At 37.0% G+C, this 22,276-nt stretch overlaps 1 protein-coding gene across 8 annotated transcripts in view; it reads right to left on the bottom strand.

Moving 5' to 3' along the window:
* Nucleotides 1-1,356: 1,356 nt before the first annotated feature.
* LRRC4C (leucine rich repeat containing 4C) overlaps nucleotides 1,357-22,276 on the bottom strand; it is a 508,382-nt gene continuing 487,462 nt past the window's right edge. For 7 of the 8 annotated variants that reach the window (XM_058421147.1, XM_040068321.2, XM_040068324.2 and 4 more), the window contains one exon: nucleotides 1,357-3,927. In XM_058421147.1, the coding sequence (XP_058277130.1) occupies nucleotides 1,969-3,885 (1,917 nt within the window). In that variant the 5' untranslated portion in view covers nucleotides 3,886-3,927 and the 3' untranslated portion in view covers nucleotides 1,357-1,968. Of the gene's footprint in view, nucleotides 3,928-5,849; nucleotides 5,874-22,276 lie in introns of those variants that run through there. The other variant, XM_040068326.2, reaches the window with a different exon arrangement.

Genomic DNA, 22,276 nt, shown 5'->3' with positions numbered 1-22,276 from the left:
GGGTTTCATTTGGTATTATACTTCTCAGACTCCTTGCAGGGTGTGATTCATTGTCACCTATCCCCATTGTGTCCTCTTTAAATCAGGCCTTTGTGCTACAACATTCACTTGCAACCTTGAGAAGTGAACGTCCAACAGGAGATGTTTACCTCCTCAACATATCGGAATTCCATCTTAAATTTACAGGATACAGGTATATTTTTCATTGGGATCTTCATCCTGCATGCTAGTTGTTCCACACTAGAAAGATCCAAACAGATTTTGCTAAGAATATTATTTACCCAGCACAAGACCCCCAAAACAACTCAGTAATGTGGCTAAGAAAGAAAACAGGTGAAAAGATGTTCAGAAATTTCTTTTTCTTCCTAATTGAAATCATCCTGAAATGCTTCTGTTCAGCTGCCAATGCACAAAAAATTTAAATTTGGCAGAACTTCTGCTTGGAAGAACACAGTGTCCTGAAGTGGGTTTTCTTATGGAAAGCCTTCCTTTTAGCTTTCAGTATGCACAATGTCCACCAGTGCTACACCAATAAGCTAAATCCAGATTATGTATATAAACAAAAAGGCAAATGGTGTGCATTTCCCATTGGTAAATAAGTCTGAGTTTAAATTAATGGAAACAGGGTACTATACAGGGAGTCTATTTGTCATGCAAATTACAATAACTTATAATATCTTATGATTTGTCTGACTTTGTTCTATTTTTTAAACCCAAATCCTCAAATTTCTTCCTGTGACTTACTTCATGAACAGCATTTTGATTTGATTTTGCACATAGGGATACAGCTCTTATTACAGGTATTATTATGGCTAAGCTTCTTTCATGTTTGTGCCCAGAAGTCCCAGATCAACTGAACTGGAAACCACTAGCTTTGCTATAAAGATGGATTTTCTTATTGACAGTTATAAATAATAAAAAACAGAAAAAAAGTTCTAAGTTTTGTCTAATAAATTCAGTGACAACTGAAGCTCCTTGGAAAACTTTTCTGGCATTGTGAAAAGCATCTTGTGGTGTAACAGATAATTCAAACACCATTAGAAGGAATGATCTCAATCTTGCATTAGAAATCAAACACCCTTATTTGCCAGTATGTTGTTTTCATAAACTAAAATGAAAACTGTGATATCCTTCAGTAATGATCCAAAATGTTTTAATTATTCTCTTTAAAGTGATTGTGTTTTGGACCATCAGAGCAGATTATCATAAGAATTTTAACAAACTTTTGATCTTTAAAGCCACACTAAGAATGAGCTATATCCAAGTACAGAAAAAAAACAATATTTTATTTATAATCTTAGTTTAGTGTTTGAACTACAAATTCTGGTTCTAGAATTGCTTAAAAGATCATGGGTTTTATAGGCTTTCACAAGTAAATTAATTTTTGGTTGGTTTTTTTTTTTCTTTTTTTTTTTACTTTTTTTTCCGTTTTTTTCACAGAATGGTGCTTTTGGTAGATACAGAGCAAATCATTACATGGAGCAAAAAAAGGTTTACTTGTTTTTCTCACTCTCAAAGTTACTGTTATTACTCCATTCTCTGCTGAATAATTTCAGAACGGGCATGAGAAAATAAAAGAAAAAAGAGAAAGTGACAAAATAGACCGAATCTCACCACTAGAATTCACCATAAAAATTCCCAAAGTGTAACAGAATTCTTACAAAATTTCCTAGATCAGTTCTTTTAGGGAATCAAGATCTCCTATGAAAAATATGGCAAATGGGAGTCAGGGTAGGTTGGGCAGGAAAACGGGAAGGAGGAGGGTAAATAACTGCAGCAAAAACAGGTTCTGAGGAATACACATAATTTTGTCTGCTTTAGATCACAATAGAATTTTTAATAAATAAATTTCTTTTTCTTTGTAAAGACACTTTTGAAACAGTAGATTTAGCCCAGTCATTTGTGTCATTTGTTTTATAAACCACCTTTTGTTGTCCCCCCACCCCACCCCTTAATGTCATAAATGTTTTAGATTTGAGTCTCTTGAACATTGTCTTTTGAGTTCATTCGGATCAATAACGGTTCATGCACTGAACTGTGTATTGAATTTATTGTGTTAACTGTTGTTGTGTGGTTGAAAGGAGATTTATAAGAGTTATAGTGATTTAAGTGCTCATGCTCTATTGCTGGCATGGGCAAATGACTCTCTATGGGTGTGTCACCTGTAAGCTCATCATCCACATTAATGATCTCTACAGTCCGTGTTGGAGCATGATGGTTCTGCCGGTGATGCTGCTTCCTCATTTTGTAGAAAATTACGAGCATCACAGCAGCCATGAGAGTGATAGCCACAAAACAACCAATTATGATTTTGGTAGTCTTCATAACCTCATCTATTCCTGGGATCCCATTGTTTGCGTCCGTCACAGGAATGGTGAATGTTTTTTCTGTTGATCTTGTGCTCTGTGGAGTGAGTGAGGTTGTCATGTTAATGGTTTCCCAGTTGGTAACTGGTGTGGGCCCAACCTGCTCTGTGGTCTGCGCCTCATCCTGAGAAGGTTCCACAGTCTCTACCGTGACGGTTGAAAAGTACGTGTAACCAGGGTTATCCAGGGCGGTCACATTCAGCGTGGCAGAAGCCGTGGTATTCCCAACAGAGTTACTCACCATGCACGTGTACAAACCCGTGTCTTGCACAGTTACTTTTGTAAAATTTAATGTGCCATCACTGAGCACAGCAATCCGAACTCTGTATGCCCCATGCGTCATTACAGATCCATTTGGAGTAATCCAAGATACGGAGGTCAGGGAGGTCGATGCCCGGCATTTCATCTCTGCAGCCATGCCTTCTGTGACGTTGAGGTCTGCTGGTGGCTCCACTATGACTGGAGCATAACATGTGAAGTAATTCAGGTCCAGCTCACCAATGTACCTTCCTTTTAAACTGGGAGGCGTGTGGCAACGGGCACAGCATGCAGTATTGGAGGGTGCCTTGTCTTTAATCCACCAGCTGAGCCAAAGGATATCACAGTTGCAGTTCCAAGGATTGTGATGCAAGTGGATCCTCTCTAGGCGGAGTGGTGTGAACAGGTCATGAGGCAGTAGTGTTAGATTGTTGTGTGCCAGGTTGATCTCTACAAGTGACTGAAGATTATCAAAAGCATTCCTTTCTATCACTTGAATCTGGGACTGTATCATCCACAATTTCTGAAGATGCATTAACCCTTGGAAAGAACCTGGCCGGATGGCAGTCAGGTGATTCCCAGAAAGATCTAACTCATCCAGTTTTACTAGTGGAGTAAGGTTAGGAATCTCTCGAAGATTGCACATGGCAAGGTTCAAATACCTCAAGTTGGACAGACCTTCAAAGGCACCTTCTGAGATGTATGAAAGCCTTTTCAATTCCCCCAAATCCAACCTCCGGAGAGAAGGGATTCTGTTAAAAGCATAAGAAGGGATGCTCTCAATGGGGTTGTTTCTCAACCACAGTTCCTTCAGTTTTGACAGGTATACAAAAGCCCCATTTGGGATAGTGGTCAGACGATTGTCAAAGAGTTCCAAAGTGTTGAGATTGGCCAGACCATTGAAAGCCCCTATTTCAATTGTTCTGATGTGATTCCTGCTGAGCTGCAGGATTTCTAGGTGCCTCAGATGTTTGAAGCTATTAACTTTAATGATTTGGATCTGGTTCTCATGGAGATTGAGTAGCCGGGTGTTGGTGGAGATGCCGTCTGGCACGTCTCTAAGATTTTTCCGTACACAAATCACCTTACTGAACTGGTTGCTGCAGGAGCAGACAGAAGGGCAAGTTTGAGCCCTTACTAGACCAGCCACCACAAGAAGCTGAAGAGCCAACAGCACCACAAGCAGGGGGTCAAATAGGGCCCTGTTAAACCTAGGACCTATCATTATCTGCTGTGGATGTAAGGTCATCTTGTTCAACATTCATAATTTATTTGGTGTTGGTCCTTCTGGAGTTTGAATCGTCTGAAAGAAAGGAAGAAAGGAGAAGGAGAACATTAAATTAATCTCAAATAATTGTGTTCCCTTAACAAAGGCTTCTCGAGTCCTTTCAGTCAACTCTATCAATTTCTTGAAATTCGATAGTGAGAGCAGGCATAGTTTCTAATATTATTTTTCTGTACAGATATGTATATCAGTTGCAACCGGCAGTGAGATAAGAAATAGCCATACATTATTTCTCCTGCACATTCCAATGTACAATGTACATAAGTGGATGGCAGATAAGAAGTTCAGCCACAATGAATACCTAAAAGCAATGTATCTCATGGGGGGAGTAGAAAGAAAGGACAAGCATCTCAAAAGGCAAAAGTTAGTAACATAGGAATCTATTAAGATAGGAACGATCAGAGTATTCAAGGTGCTAACCTTTTTTACACATTGCAAGACAAGACAACAGATAATATGAAAAGAAAGTGGAGACCTGTCTGGTATGGGTAAAAAATTTTATATAAACATGATTCCTGATTCAGAATTTAACTAGAAGTCTCCAAAACTGAGTGTCATGCAGATGACAGGGCAAGATCTTGCCTATCAGAATAATAATAATAATAATAAATAAGCATGCTGATGATCATCATCATCTAGTTTAATGATATGTCCTCTTGAATTCTTTTGTTTGGCACCAGCAGCAGAGAAACACCCATTAACAAATGTATACTGAACACAGAAAGGAGAATAGCCATTTATTTAAATGATGAAAAATATCCCTGTAGCTGCAGGGTTGGCAGCTACATTGGCACCTTGAAAAAACACTCAAAAAATTCTTACTGCAAAGGGGAAAAAAAACCTTTACACCACAAATGATCATTACCATTTTAAGAACTTCAGTACTGATTCATGTGTGGCAGTTTTTATAGTCCCCAGCCTTCGGTTCATTTTCAATCTGCTGCTCAGTTCAAGATTCCTCTGTTGCTGAGATTAATGAAATTTCTTATAAATCAGCCAAAAGTGTAGTCTTAGAAATTACAGCAAGCTTGAAGCGTATTTATAACCTAGAGCACCCAGATGGATAGTACATATATATTCAGTAAAATGAAATACCATAAGGCAATGGTTTTCCACTCCAGGCTCCAAATTGATTCATTTTGGGTAAAAAAAGAGATGTTTCTTAAAAAAAAACAACAAAACAAAACAACAAAAAAAACCACACCAAAACAAAACGAACAACAAAAACCCCACAAACAAACAAACAAACAAGCCATTTAAAAAAACAACAAAACAAAACAAAAAAAAAACACATTAAAAAAGCACCCCCTCAAAAACAAAAACAAAAACCCCACAAAAAGCAAACAACAAAAACAAACAAACAACAAAAAACCAAACCAAACCAACAAACAAAACCCCACCAAACTAAAACCCAAACCAGGAAAATATATTAACTTTCATCTCACAGAAATTCATTTAATGAAAGACTTTTTCTTTCCTAATTATATATTCAGACATTGTGTTTTTGAGAGTCCATTTCTGCATTTTTAAAAGACCTGCTATAACAGTTTAGAGCTAGCAAGTGTTCTCATCTAATTTTTAATAATTTACTGCAGAGAAAGCCAATATAATGGTAAAAAAAACTATGAGGGGAACTAGAAAGTCTGGGCTGCATCTATATGTTTGATCTCTCTGTATGTGCTATTTATAAAACATCACTCTTGTTATGAAAGATTCATGAAACTAATGTGTTTTGCAACCTTGAGCAAGTCACTCAACTTTTCTCTCTGCAGCTTACACTTCAGTCCCATGGCTCTGGAAAACCCTGTGGCTGTAGTGTTAGATGTTACTGCTACCACCCCTCCATCCCTTCCCTCTGCCAACATCTGTACTACTGAGAATCAGCTTCATGGGTTTAGGATAATGTGCTAGACTAGATGAGGAGTGGATGCTCTACACACCTTCCTTTTCACTTCAGGCTCACAGGGTCGCTTATCTCTTCAGAGGTGCTGAGCAGCATGTATGGAGAAGCTCTCTAAGCGCCAAAATTCACATTTGCTTGCAAAAGTCCAAGTGTAGTAAAACTATCTTCAAAAAGCATGTGCAAAGGCCATAGTGCCCATCTTTCTTACACAGTTATGAAGAAAAACCTATTGTGGTCAAAAGAACTCTGTTAGAGGCTGAAGTTTAATTTAAGGTCCTTAGTTAAGATCTGTGACCCACTAATTTTGATGCTGAATAGTAATTAACCATCATCTGTGATAGCTAATTTATTGTATTAGCATTTTTGTCACTTTTTTTTTTTTTTTTTTTCCCCAGTAATTTGTTTTTTCTTTCTCATTTTCAAAATTCTTCTAAAACTTTTAACCCAAGGACTTGGGCTGAATAATGAATTTCATTAGCAAGTAATAAAAGAGACACAGAAACACAACAAACCAAATATTTTACCATTGCATTGGTGCAATGTTTTTGTCTTCACTGAAACTGGGATGAGAACTCAGCCATCTATGTCTGCCTTCATAGCTCCCAGTTATCCTCGTGTATGAGGCTGGTGAGGCACAGGCAGCATGTGGGGCTTGCTGAGGTACAGGAATCTTCTTCTCAGACCAATTCACTACTAAAGGCCAGCTCTGTCATACAGTTTCTTTACCTTTATTTTTGTGACTGTCTGCTCTCAGTCCTTTATCCTGGATTACCTGAAGGACCAGGAAAACTACAGCATTTGTAGAAAAAAAGGGACAGAGAAATAAGAAAGGCCATGGGAGAGCAAGCACCCTCAACATCAGACTATGTCTGCACCAAGTCCCTCCGGCTGCTCTTTCCGAGCCTCCATAGAGCTGATGATCCTAAGCCATGCTGTAAGCACTCCAAGGCACTTTTCTCCTGTTCCAATTACTTGAACCTGATGGCATCTCCCAACATTTCCTTTACCTAGTTCTTCATCCAGCAAATCTTCCTTTTTCATCACTACACATACACTCCATGGGGAAAAAAAAAAAAAAATCATTTTACTTGAATGCAGTACATCATTACAACAAATAAATTATCCAGTTATGAGACTGATCAGTAAATGTTGTCTAACCCAAACCAAAATACTTCTGTGTCTCAGTTGCCAAAAGATTTTTGAAATAAATGCTTTTATCTTCGTAAGATAAATTCCCTATATCCTTCCCATTTTTGGTTATTGACTGACACAGTGAATCATTCACATAGAACAGCTTTTTCCTTGTACTGAAGGCCAAAATCGCCTGTGGCTTTTACATTTACTCTTCTCCCTAGTCCTGTGCTAGGGATGTCTCAATCAAACATATGCCTCAGTACAACGATCTGTCAAAGACCTCCAGGGAGATCTGACACTGTCAGGTTTCTGTAAAATTCAAATCTGTGCATACTTCAAATATAAGTTTGGTTACTGACTAAATGATAGCTTCTCTGAGTCTATAATTTTGAAGATAGGATCACAATTTTGTGATATGTGAATACAGAGTTCTAGATATGTTTTCCCATGTTTCACCTTTCTGTGTCTGTCTAAGACATAGATGGTTTAATACATAAGTACAGAATATCAATATTGCCATCCCTCTGCAAGATTTTCCTGGAGGCAATGACAGCAAACTTAGTTTTGCAGCCACCATTTTATTTAACTTTGGATTTATTTATATTACTTGACTTTCTCCCCTCTTTGGCAATACAAGAAGCAAAATGCACTTTTTAGGACAAGACCACACCAAGTGGACTTGGTGCTGCTAAAGTACAGGGGAGCTGATGATCCAATAAAAGTGACCATGACCAGCGAAAATATACTAGACAACACCTTGCTAGTCCTCACTTCCAGCTAGTGAGGTTTGCATGAGGCTGACATACGGCACTAAGATTCCTAGTGGCAGGAAGAACGTAGTAAAAAAACCCCTTTCTTTTATACTGGTGGCTTTCCAGAGCTCAGAGCTTAAATATTCAGGAAGTCTTGGTGCAGGTATTTCATATCAGGATAATTTTAAATCATAAATATCTTGGAAATAGCCTGGAAAAAAAATTAGCTAGCATAAAATCACAGTGGAAAATTAATTTAAAGCCTTGAAGGGTGTTATGGAAATATTTTAATGGGCTTTACATAAAGATCCATCTGGAGCTCCGTACAAGAGTAATTTACTATTCAATACCTATTTATGCTAGAGACACATGAAGGTTTAGATTTACAAACCCACACATGGAACACAGACCATCAACCAGCTTCTTTAGTCTTTGTTGACACCTCTTCGTCTTCTAAGTAATTTTTTTTCCCCATTTTTCTTGTACCAAAATAGCAACTCTATGGTCAATTCAATACCACGAGTGCCCTCTGCTGTACAGTCAAAACTTTAGCGTAAAATGTTAAGAATTTCCTTACTGCACAGTCGGTTTCCCAGACACAGTACAATTATCAAATGTGTTTCCAAACATGACCTTAAGTCCTTCTGTGGCACTGCTCTAATTACCAGAGCATATATCATCTGTTTTCTTAGCACAATAATGTATATTCTCTTTATGGCCATGGAGACATTTCCAGACATATATAGAGAGTTGTTTGGTTGGTTTTCTATTTGTACAGAAATAATTTCTTTTTTTCTGAAATTGACATTTGATATGCACGTTCTCCTCTGCACAGCTTATCTGACTCTTTGTTACTTGATGTGCTACTCATTTTCCTCTGAGCTAAAAAGAGTGCCCTCTTAAGATCCAGTGCAGAAGATGAAGCAAGGAATAACAGAGATAATCTACCTCTGCAGCGATGCACAGTGCAGCTTTCCTTAGGGACAGCTTGAAGGATGCTGTAGCTACCCTATTGAAATGTAACTTTGCCAAATGTGTATGCAGAGATACCTTCCTTATGGGCATTGTAATAGTACCTTTTTTTTTTTTTTTTTTTTTTTTTTAAATTAGGTCTTGGGCCTCATGTGCTTTGTTCTCCTTTTGCTATACCAGGAGAAAGTGACTATGCTCCCTCTGATTGCTAAAGGATTTTCCTGTAATGGGGGGCTTTGATAACAGAAGAGAACCTCAACACCATCTCCAAAGATCTGCCTAATGAGGTATGGCAGGTGTCAAAGATATTTCCCCAAGCTCCAGTGACCCTTAGCTGGATCACCGGCAGTTTAGTTGCGGTTGGCAACTCCTACTTTGCTTTCTGTCTTTTCTGTGGGTCTGTGAATAATGGTCCCAGCAGCAGAGATGTGCAGTGCAAAGACCATGGGTTTATCTCAATATATGGTGTAAGATACAGAATGATCTAGCACACTTTGGTTCATGCTGTACAGCTGCCATGAAAAAAAATGAGATGTGATGTTATATGTACTGTATTGAAAACATACACAGAATTTACTAAGTATCAGGTGCTAAACTATCACAGTAAAATTATGTCATCACAATACATCACAGTGAAGTCTCGGCTGAAGAACTATTAAATCACAAAAATTCTCCCTCAGCCATGTCCTAGAAAATTTCAGGATGAGAAGAATTCAAATCACTTTTTTCAAATTTTTTCAAGTTGAAAAATATGTGGATGCATTCAGAAAATGCATCTTTGCTTCACTCTGTATAGCACAGTTATGTATGCTGTATCTCACACCCTGTTAAAGAGGTTTTCTGAGAGAAAAACCTTTTGCAATGATATCTGCATTTTTTCAAAAAACAAGCCATGCTACAGTTGCAAATTAAACAGCAGATTTCCAAACATGTGAGGAGGAGCTAGGTGCATCAAGCAGCTAATTATGCTGGCAAGTCTCTTCCAGTAGCATCAGCAACAGAGAATTGAAAATAGTTTCTGTAGGGAACAGAGCTTGGAATACAGCAATAAAAGTAGGTCCAAATCCCAGGATGACCTTATGCAGAAGTAACTCTTTTGACTCTCTTTTCAGGAATTCTGAATGCTCCGAGGGCCTGAGACTGATCCCCTTTTGGCAGCAGTGCCAGCAGAAGCAGCCAAGGGAATTTCAGTGTAGAGACACGCACACAATATGCTTTAGCTGCACAAAGCACTGAAACACATGAGGGTTAACCTTCATCCCAGAACAGAGACTGAACTGTGGGCAGGGAGTTCCACTGGGGTCAGAAATCCTCTACCAACATCTGCTCTGCAAATGCTCCAGCAGCCTCATGTGTGTGTCCCCATATGGCTGTGCACGGTTGGGCCGATGGAACCACGCTGCCAGGGATTCACTCACCACAACCTCCTGCCCGCCTCACCTCCCCTCTTCTCTCTCTGGAAATACCTTTCCACCTGGCTGAACCCTCAAGGACTTGAGCTCTCAGTTCAAGAGCAGTGCAAACAGTTTGCGTGCTGTTCCCTGCCCCTACACAGTACAATGATACCATTCTCTTTATCCACGGGATGCTTTTGTCATCAAAAAAGGAGCGCATGCTATGCTCTCAACAGAGAACTACAATGCATCATCATGCAAAATCAGTGAAATGGTTTACAGTAGATCTCGTATCTTCCTCTTCCTAAAATGATTTTTTTATTTCTTCATGGATTGACTCCTGTCAGAGGTGTTTGGCTTTTTAAAAACAGATTGGTTTACAATGAAACCCTATGACTGTGATTATAGAACTGGATCTATGTTCTTAAAAATCAGTTTTCCTTTTTCACTGCTGTAGGACTTTAAAAGTCTCAACAACAGTTAAGGGAGCCATTGCAATAATGTCTAAAAACCTGGGAGGTTTCAAAGCCCAGCAGTTTTTATCTATTTGTTTTTTATTTTATTTTTAGTTAAATACGGTGGACGCCAAAGCAGGCTAAATAGACAGCCCTGCAATGCAAACTGATTACTCATGAGACCAGACAAATCAAAACACTCACAATGCAAATTATTCTCCTCTTTATACGTTCCATTGTTTTGTTCTGGGACATAGTTCCGTGGCCTCTTGAAGCATTTAAGTGTAGGAGGCAGAGTGGATATTGCTGTCCCTTAGACACTTCCCAGTTCTCTCTTGCAAGCCTTTTAAGACTCAGCTGAATCACTAGGACACTGATCTGAAAGACCTAAATGTGATTGGACACATTCAATCCTCCTGAATCACCATTGATTTCAGGGGAGTTCAATCAAGGGTGAGTTTGACCCAGTCTGCCTTTTCCTTCTTGTCTTTCATTTTGTTATACAGAAAACAGCTTTATTTCATCCACCTCATTTTCTAGCATGTTTTCTTGTTTCCGCTCTCATTTCTTCCAAATGTTTAAAGTTTTCTATTTAACATCAGGTAAAGGAAATTAACACAAAATAAAAATTTTAAAAATGAGAATTTGTGTGCATATTGGTCCAAGCAAAAATATTTTCATTTTAGCTAGAAATTCAGGTATTTCACAATGTTCGAATCACAATCAGTCTGGCATTTCTCTTAATTTATAAATATAACTTTACTCTTAAGTATAATTCATAGTTTGTATCCTCAATAGAACTAATTTCACAGGAAAATCATAGAAAACCTCAGATGATATGTAATGAATATTTCTTTAGGTCAAACAGATTTCTTAAGAGGAATTATATGACTTCTTTGTTGTCCTCTCCCTGGATGTCACTCCAGGGAGTCCCTCCAAGGGTGATGAGGACAAAACAATCCTAACCTCTCTGTTCAGACTGTTCACAGCAGTATAAATAGGAGCAATCTGCAAACTTTTCACTATGAACTAATATTCTTTCACAAAATCCACCACAATACAGCTTGGTTCTAGTGTACCCAGAAACATTCTAGAATTTTAATTGGAATTAACTTTTAAGTGAGTTAATTCTACTGCATTGAATATTAGTGTGGACATTCTTATTTAGAATTTAATTTCAGCTAAATTGAATCAAGGCCACTGTAACTTCAATTAAGAGTGTCCATAAAAGGATGTAATATAGTTTAGTTAGTCCCTTTTCAAAGTTAATTTGGATTCATTTTCTCGAGACCCCGTGTAGACATTAGTAACTTTTGTTCTGTATTGATTCGGGCTTGATTCAAACCAATTACATAAAGTTAAAAAGGTTTTCTACCTTATCACTGATCCCCCTGGGTTACTGAAGTTCCATTTTACTTCACTAATTTAGTTGGTAAAATACATTTTCTCTGTAATTTTGTTGTTTGTTTCATCTCATATCACCTTCTGGACAGATATTTATGTAGGGGAAAACAGGCAACTGAAAAATAGAAATTTTACAATAGCCTGATAATAAAATTCTCTTAATTACAGAAGTCTGTCACGGCACCTCAGGGGCCCACCATGATATAAGGGGAAGTCATACAAGCACCCTCAAGATTTCCCTCTCTTATGGCAGAAGTATCTCAGTGAGCAATAATTAAACTGCACTATTTCTATAACTGCGCTTTCTTATTCTTTTTTCATTTATTATCAAACTAAAATCACATATCCATTTTAGGAAGGCATCTGATAACCACAACAAAATTAGCATAACAACAACTCTTAATAAAAAATCATGTGCTGTTCTAAAGCACTGGTTCAAAACAGTGCAGGTTTTAGTCCTGTCAGACTGGGGTTATTTTCTTAAATATTTTAATATTTTTTGGTTATAGCAGTGATTTAACAACATTTATTTTAACACAGTACAATGATACTTTATTTCAAACAAACTAGTTTTGGTCTGGTAGAATATTATAATTTTTATACATGGAAACATTAATTTGTAAATTAATATCCTTTTCAAAAGTGTGTTAGAACATTTCAAATTGGCAGGTAAAAATCTGCACTCTAAGTATATGTAATATTAAAGTTTGTGTCTTTTCAAAGATGGAAAAGCTAAAGTGTGCAAGGCTCATGGAATCCAAGCTATTAGCCCTGAGTACTTCCAGAATTTTCTCACTACTCACAAATGATAAAAGCAGATGTGGGAGATGTCAGGTCAGAGCAACCTAAGAATGCATATACAATTGTAGCCAGTATAATGAAGAGAAAAAAACAAACAAACAAAAAAAACCACAAAAAAACAATTAGAGTACACACCTGTACTTAAGAAAGTTTCATCCTTACCCCAGAAAACTGGAACCTAGTTTTTAAAGTCCGAAACATAATTTCCTAAATTAAAATATTTGCACTTGTCTCCTGAATGTGCTAATGCTGAGTATTCTTGTCACCCATACACATCATGCTCTGAGCCTTAACGAGCTCTTGACCTCAGCAGATAACATAGACAAGTATACAAAAATATTTTAGTTTGATGAACAGGTTTTCTATACTTTCTATACTTCTCTATCTCTTGGCAACAGAGATACTCTAGTAAAATCCACAGTAATTTAAAAAGATTTGAAGATTACTTTGATATTAGCAAATCAGAGAATTGTCCATTTCAGTGGCATTAAAAGATCGAGTTTGTACCATAACAACTGCAGTTTTTCAAATCCACTTTCTATTAGGTAAAACAGAGGAGACTGAGGAATTAAAAGAAACTACATTAAAGCAGTATATGGAAAACCTGCATCAGTGTTTTTCTGGAGTATGATTTAAAATAGGTATCTGCCTAAATACTTCTATGCCATGATGATGTGTCAAGAATGGAGTTTTTCTATTTTCCTTTTTTAAGTGCTGAATTATTTCATGGTGAGTTGGAGAAGTGCTTGGTAGGTATTTCATAACCTTGATAACAATAGGCTATATTGCTGGTATGTATCATTTCAAAATACCTTCTGGGAAAAACATACCCAGCTAACAACACACTAAAACACCAGAGTCCATTTTGCGTCATTGCATTTGTAGCGGCTAACTGAGTCCGAATTACTCCCTCATTCTGTTAATAAACAAAGCAACAAAGAGAAAAAGAGGCGCGAGTTAAAAAGTTAAGGCTTCAAATAGCCTCGAGTCTGGCAAATGATGGTTAAACTTCTTGTCCTTGTAACTATGGAAACCCCTTAAGGTAAGAGTGGAATACAGGCACTTTGTGGTCTGCAATTTACAAGCTGTTTATTTAATTATGAAGGAATATGAAACTGTTAGGGGCAATGCAATTATCCTACTGTGATAGTGTTTTGAGAGAAAAAAATAGGTACAGAGAAATATAAGAAGTTAATTTTTTGGAAAATTACTTGTTTTAGGACTTCTGTGAAACTGCAGAACTGCAGCACATTGTTTTTTACTGAAATCTGTGATTTTTTTTTCCCCCAAAGAGAGTGAGGAGCCAGAATTAGTAATACGACACTTTGCCATAATACCCCTCAGTAGATTCATAGTAATTATGTCCATTCTATGCTTCATGAACAAAACCAATGTCAGGGTGTATTTCAATTAAACCCTAGGTGTTACCAAGGTGCAGTACAGCCAGAATAGCAAGCACATTATTACCAGATCTATCACTCCTGGGCAATGAACAGGTCACAGGTGCTCTTGTGCACAGCGTTTGTACACCTTTAAATATTACAAGTGGGAGAATGTTTCCATTCAATTTAGGAGGCAGCTAGTGAAATAAAATTAAGAGTGAAACTATGTGACTCAGGAGGACTATAACAACTACTTACAAGTATTTTCCTGGATCTGAACAACAAACTTTGACCTGAGAGTTCTGTTATTGGGAATCACATGAATGTGGCCCTTTGCACACAATGGGAGGTTTTGGTGTCAATCCGTCATTCACTGGATTGCCGTAATTAGAGGTCAAACATAAACACCCCACAAGGCCTCTGGAATAAAGACTAGTAGTATTATTCTCATTTACAGCTGAAGAAACTGAGGCAATAATGGACTAAATCAGTTGCCAAAATTTAGCATGTGTATATAAGACACTTTGCAAACATGAGATTCACCCTGCACACTGGCCAGATGCAATACATGTATTATCAACTGTCTGCTGCGAGTTATTGACACTCTAGATGGAAAATCTGAAGAAATACTTTGGGAGTTTGAAACTGCAATTTGTAATGCTATTCCTACTTGAAACTCATTGGTTGTCTCTTCTACCCAGAGAAAAAACCACAGACATCAGTCCAGATCACTTGAGACGCAGTCCAATCCTTGCAACAATGATAGTGATAAAATTATTACAATGATAAAAGTTGAAAGAAAATTCCTTCCATAGGACTGTATAACTGACAAAAGGTGGCATTCATTATAATTTGGGGCCAACTAAGGAGATGTAAGGCCCTTGAAGAAGAACAGCAGTGCACCTTCAAGGAACTAGCCTCAGTAGCTGAAGAAGGAAAGGGAAGACCAACTAGATTTAACTCCATTCAGCACCAGTCTTCATGCCCAGCCATCCAGTCAGGTTTTTACCCAACAAAGTGTTCACCTGTCTACACCATGGGAAGCTAGTTTCTCCAGGAAAATGCTGTGGAAGACAGCGTCAAAGGCTTTACTAAATTCCAGGAGGACAACATCCACAGCCCTTTCCACATCCACTAGGTGGATCACCTTGTCACAGAAGGAGAGCAGGCTAGTGGAGCAAGACCTGCCTTTCCTAAACCCATCCTGGCTGTGCCTGATCCCCTGGTTGTCCTGTATGTGTTGTACAATGGCACCCAAGGTAATCTGTTCCATGACCTTCCCTGGCATGAAGTCAGATGGATATAAACTCTACAAATCTCATTTTCATTAGCTGTATTCTCTCAAGCGTCAATTCCTCTCTAATAACATATGTTTCTGACTTGGTAAAGGACTGATGTTGTTTCATGTATTACAGTACTGTTGAAAGATAATGTTTCAGAAACAGTTTCACCCTAAAGTGACCAATTACTAAAGTTTTAATTTCTAGATTCCAATAATTAGTTCATTAACCCCCAAATATCTTTGTGTAAATCATAATCATAGGGTCACACATTCACGTATAAGACCACATTTGGATTTTACCTTGAAAGGGAATAAATATCCTTCTCCTTCAGCTAGCTTAGCTTAGTCAGGCACTGGAAACAAAAATAAAGAGACAGAACTGGGTCCAGTTTTATAACTGTGTCAACCACTTCAACATGGCAAAATAAAATAATTATCTATTTTTATTTTAACCAGTTTTAATTTTATTCAAATGGTAAATTAATTCTGGAGCAACTTAATATTGTGAGCATTGTGTTTCTACATGTGCTGAAATATGACACTTGCAAAATCCTGCACATCCATCCCAATGTGTTTTCTTGAGGCATCCAAGACATAGTGCAATATCTTTTCAGAATATGTCATCTGAGTCAAGAATTGATTGTATAGATCTGCCTAGCAGGTTATGATTAACAAAGAGAGCTTTGAATGCAGCTTGGTGAAAATCCAAGGCTTTAAAGGAATTTGTGAGAAAATGTGGCAAATTATATGAGTTATTCTCTCTTTCCAGACCACCTATAAATCCAAGAATAATAAATTATAAAGATAGAATAGATGTTATTTCTCTGGAACTTTATACTACAGTAAGCCTTATAGAGAAAAATAACAGATTACTTTTCACATAAACATGGTTTTAAAATTATTTATTTAACGGAATATTTTCTCTATGTAGGCTCTTTATAGGCTGCTTGTCAAAATCACTGGCCAAATCCAAAGTATTATTACACCAATGTGAAATTCATATCAGATCCAGGAAAGCTGGCTTATAATACTTTAGCAGATGACAATTTTCACCACGGTGCTGTACATATGCTCTAAGATACCAACAGGCTCTAATGCTGAGTATCAGTGGTGCTGCCGCTTGTTCAGCTCTTCAGACTCTTAAATGCTGATACTGTATTCTATGTTCATGAGCTCACCACACACTTGTATTTTTAAATAGGTCCATGAGAAACTATCACAGGTAAAAATTTACTCCTACAGAAACCAAAGGGAGTTTTGAATTTGGTTTCAGTGGAGTCAGGACTCTATGCCATATATCAATAAGAATTTGCTATATAGTGCCAATTGCAGATTATTGCTGATGTAAACACTAGGGCTTTGATGAAATTCTTTTAGGACAGTGTTCAGGGAGATGGAAATGTAATTTTCATTTAATTAAAACTGTCACAGAACACAAAAGGAAAAAAAATAGTAACTGAGACAGCTAAAAAAAGAGTTCCTATATATAAAAGTCAGCTATAAAAACCAGTAATATATGTCAATATATTAATGCAGCTGATTTAAAGCAGCTGTCATACCTTATGGTAACAAATAGCTTCCAGAAAAGGAGAACTTTACTGATAAAGACCCAAATACTGAATTTAGGTAATTGTTTTTTTTTCATTCTGTTCATTGAAAGTTACCATTGGCAACACATGATCTGGTCAACAGTTAAAGATAATAATAAAGCACAACATAACCAGTGAAGCTTTCATTCAAACTCATGCATTTCTACATGCATGGCTATACCTAACAGATCTAAAGATACCTCAAGATTATTTTTAAAGAGCCCTCATTTGTTTTCTATCAAGAAAATACTTTCTGAATTTTTGAATTCCAACTTGCTTTAATCTGAGCACATAAAAAATACTGTTGAAGGACAAAAGTGTTAATGAGTCTAGTTCTCTTTGGCTCAAAATTATTTTCTGGATTCTTATGTATACTTCCTACTCCAGAAAGATGCATGAGGACAAGAACATTAAATATTTCCAAGGTGTCATTAGCAGGCGTCCATGTAAGCACATATAGTGGACATAGATAATGCAGTGCTCCTGTGAAGTATCTGAAAGACTTTTGGCATAATCAGGCACTCTCTCACCAGAGTATTTCACACCAGTTCCATGTGGTTGTGAGCTACTAAACGCAGTGATAAATATAAGTGCTAATTTGCATTTAAATATCAATGATACCCAGTATTTATATCCCCAACACAGCAATGCCTTGCAGACCTGCATCACATAGTGGACTTGTTAGACTGGAAGATTACACAATTAACTGTAGACTGGATTTTGCTATCTGCCTATAGGCAAATATAGTTCTTTGCCTATTTCTAGATGTATCCATTTGTGCAAAAATGCCTAATGGCAGCTATTACCAAGTAATTGTCTGTCATTGTCTGCCTTTGATCCGCAAGAATGGTTTTAAAACTTGGGTTAAAGCATCTTCAGAAAAGCACCTTAATTTCTTTATTCATATTGCTGTTCATATGTTCAGTACTTAAGAAAGCTCAGAAAGCGACAAAATGTAATCACAGCAACTAGAACCAGCAAAGACTTCAGGGAGTTCTGTCTCACATTCTTCACATAGAAGCACAGAGATTTCCTTTACTAGACCTGATTTCTGAACTCGGATCTCAGAAGCATTTCATGGAAGACAGGACAGCTGCTGTGTATCAGAGATAAGGAACATGCACAGATTTAAGAATTTCCTCTAACACTGCAGCCTTAGATCTAAATCTAAACTATGACTAGCTGGGAGGGGATGATGGAAAAAAAAATTATATACAGAAAAGAAAGTGATATACATAACATTTTCCTGTGGCTGCTCTTTATAATTTTTTTTTCCTTTTCAGTAGAGTGAAGGCAACATTTTTCTTGGTAATTCTAAGAAATTGTCTGAACTTAGTCCAATTTCCCAGATGGGATAAACTGGAGTTGTTTCATTCAAGTCAAAGGAACCAGATGATTTTTATTCCAGTTGGAGTTAGTGATCCTTGGTACCATCTAATCTAAACTTATCCATTCTTGAAAAGTAAGATTTCCTGGAAGACCTTAGAGCAGCCTTCCAATACCTAAACGGGGCATACAAAAAAGCCGGAGAGAAGATTCTTACAAGGGTATGCAGTAATAGAATGTGAGGAAATGGCTTTAAAATGAAAGAAGGCAGATGTAGATCAGATATTAGGAAGAAATTCTTTACTGTGAGGCACTGGAACAGGTGGCTCAGAGAAGCTGTGGATGCCCCATCCCTAGAGTTGTTCAAGGCCAGACTGGATGGAGCTTTGAGTAACCTGGTCTAGTCAAAGATATCTCTGCCCACAGCAGAAGAGGTTGGACTGGATGATCCTTAAGGTCACAAAACCGTTAAGGTCCCAAACCATTCTATAATTTCATGGATTTATGAATATCAAGAGGTTCAGACACACAACTGCTGTGAAAATGGAGCTTTTTAAAAATAGGCTTAGAACGGTTAGACAAATTAGACAAAACTAACTGTTTTATTTTAACTGTGTAATAAAGAATACTGATTGCTGAGTGATGAAAATACAGTAATCATATCTTGAGTGGACCTAGTTTTAGTTCTCAAGAAATAAACTTTCCTTTTTCTGAATAATGAGATATTTATTTTCTTTTTCTCTTTTTTCTTCCTTAGTGCAATAAATTCTAGGGTTGCAATCAAAATTATGAAAAAAAAGAAAAAAGCACACATAATCCACACCAAGGAAAGACAGGCTCTTATCTCCTTCATTACAATGTTGTCTGGTGTACATGGAATTTAAGAGGTTTTATACTGACTAATAGATGGCAATCACTTAGAGTTAATATACTGACTTTTATCTAGGTGTTTCCCTGTGTGTTTTAAATCCTTCACTAAAAAAATAACATCTATCTATCTATCTATCTATCTATCTATCTATCTATCTATCTATCTATCTATCTAATCTATCACAGTTACTTTATTTCCCACTGAAAACGAAGTATTTCTGGAGAGATTCATAGCAGGTTTTTTATAGTTTACTATGTTATGATAAGAAATACTGAAGGCTGTTGTCTTCAACTGAAATCAAAGGCAAACTTTAGAAATGTGGGCTATATATCTATGCTCAAATTTGACACACAGTAATTAAGGTAAACTTCCCTAGTGTTTTGGAAAATAGATATTTGGAAAATGATTCGACTCCAAGTGGAGTGGATTTCTCATTCACCTCTATCATGTTAAAGAACAGTTATTTCTGTCAGAACAGCACTAGAGCACTGCTGTAGAATTAGCTTGGGAGAATAATCTGCTTTTATGAATTTGACAAAATAACTTCTTTTAACTTTCCATTTTGTTCAGCAGGTGCAACAGAGACACAAAGCTAGGCACCCAATGGGAAGAGACTGGTACCCTGCATCCTGTAGTTAACAGTAAGCTAAGCACACTGATAATCTTTCTATCAGTATTTGCAGAAGCATGTGCCAGACAGCATCTTTTCCCTGGCATTTGTCCTGAGTGAGACAGTGTGTGAGAGATTACTTGGGAAACAGCCATGAATTATCCTACCTCTTCCTCAGAGAGTAACCATCATTTGGTGGGACCTATAACATTCAGTATCTGCGGTCCAGACTGCCCTGGGCAACATTTCTTACATAAAACAGGTAACAAATTAATGTTCAGTGGCAAATGCCAGGATTTAAAGGTCACTCTATAGGCAACCACAAGAGGAGAACAAGGCTATATTAAAATCTTTTCATGATGCTTTATAGCTGTTTAAAGAGGGAATGTTTTCTGCAGCTCCACAATGAAGCCCAGCAAGACTTCAGTATACTGAAATCAGCAAAACAGATTCATAGTTTTTCCTTAATGTATAAAAGTAGCATAGTAAGGCACCTTTAAATTTAATTAAGGGTCTTCTAAGAACTGATGAAATTCATTTCTCCTTCTTAAAGAATACCAAATCCTTCTTTAAAATTTACTTACATTCTGGTATCCAAGTTGTCAGCAATTTATTTTTTTTCCTAAAATGTAGTACAAATTACTAAGTTCAAAATTATATAGCAGCAAAAAGAAAAGATTTTTTTCTTTTAATGGTTTGAGGTGCTTTTCTTCTCACCAGGATCCCTCACATTTATACTAAGTACAGCCTCATTTCTTAAAATGAAATTTAACAGGCCATACTTAAGAGTGAGAAATGCACTTAGTAGACCATATTCAATTTCTCTTTGATATTATTCTTTATCTCTAAATTTTTACTAAAAGGCAAAGTAGGAACATACTAGGAAATGAGAGGAATAATTTTATTAGTCATTGCTGAACAATACAAACAGAAAATGCAAAACCAGCAGACAGTGTACCTGGAAGCTGGTAAAGAGCTACTGCTGTCCTCATGAAATTCTGATTTTCAGACAATTGATTCAAGGATTTTGAACTGGTCTTGGCTTCACCTTCCTTGCAGACTGCAAGGAATAATGACCAATTCCATTTTCAGTCCAATGATCATTGGCCATGCCACTCTGCCCATTATATAGTGGCACAATCATCAAAAGCATGAATAACTTTCAAAGATCCATACTTCATACTACAACTAAAATGACCGGACTTTTTATGCCTCTGAGAAAAAGGTCCTTTTTTCCTGAACACATGCTGAATTTTGCTATTTTTGGAATGTTCTCTCAATGGGAAGTTTCAATATCAATTCAATGCATAGCGATCACTTCATTCAACACCAAATTAGTTATGGATGCTGAGCCAGTACTCTGTGTCATGAAGAATGCCTGTAGAAAGTCCTGACTGTGCTGTAATAGTGGTTACTGTCAAAAATAAAATTCACAGTCCAGATCCACAGCTTGTATAAATCAGTGCAGCTTCACTGGCACAGGCTCTGTCTCACTGCATCCATTTAAATAGTTTCTCAAACTCCTGATTCAACATTTTTATCCAAGTACTGGTTCAGGTAACTGTGGGCCAAAGTACATACACTTAAGAAAAGCAAGAACAACAAAGGATACCATCTCTCTCTGTTCACTGTTAATAAGCATTTGTACAAACAAGTCAGTCTTTCACGGATTTCTCCCCTCTATACCTGTCTACACGTAGCATCAGATACCTGAGGTATCTGAAAGATCAGTCTTCACAAGTTAATCTTAAACCTGTCATAGAAAAACAGAGTTAAAACTTGGTTTTTGTAAGCAGCGTAGGGATTTTTTACCCTGCCCCTTGATCATTCACACTAAAACTGAGTGGTGTATGGGACATTTGCCATTAGTTGCAACACTTAGTTGAAGAAAACTACGTCCTGTGCCACAGCTAATGGGGTAATTCCTGGAGTACATATAGCAGAACTTTTGTGTTGCAATACGGAGGATTATAAATTTACACACTGCCACTAAAAGATGCTGTTGAAGTCATTATTCAGTCTGAGCTAAAGCTGATTTGATCTTGAAGCTCAGCAGAGTAGCTTCCTGACTCAAGATCACAGAATTTTAGAGTTTTTCTTAATAAAGGGTCAGATTAAAAAAAAATAAATAAAAATAAATCAGGGGGTGTGCGGGGGAATCAAGAAGCTCATTTAAGCTAATTACTACCACCATATCTGGCTCATTAGCACCGCTAACTCATGTGGCATGAAAAACCAACTGAAAAGGTTACACACCATCAAACTAAACATGAAAAATACTCTTTTGTAATTAAAAATGAAATAGAATAATTGATTTATGGTCAGTTAGTCCTATTTACCTATTAGTGGTAAATAGATAAAAAAATGAAAAAAAAAAAAAACCCACAGAACTTGTGAGAAAAAAAAAAATTAGAAAATATATCTTCTTAATAAGCTACTTTTTTTTTTTTTTTTTTTAAACTTCATCTCCTCCCCTCATCCAAAACTATTGC

Source organism: Hirundo rustica, chromosome 6 (assembly GCF_015227805.2).
Source record: "Hirundo rustica isolate bHirRus1 chromosome 6, bHirRus1.pri.v3, whole genome shotgun sequence".
In the NCBI taxonomy this organism is placed as follows: Eukaryota; Metazoa; Chordata; class Aves; order Passeriformes; family Hirundinidae; genus Hirundo; species Hirundo rustica.
This window is presented reverse-complemented; position numbering and strand designations above follow the sequence as displayed.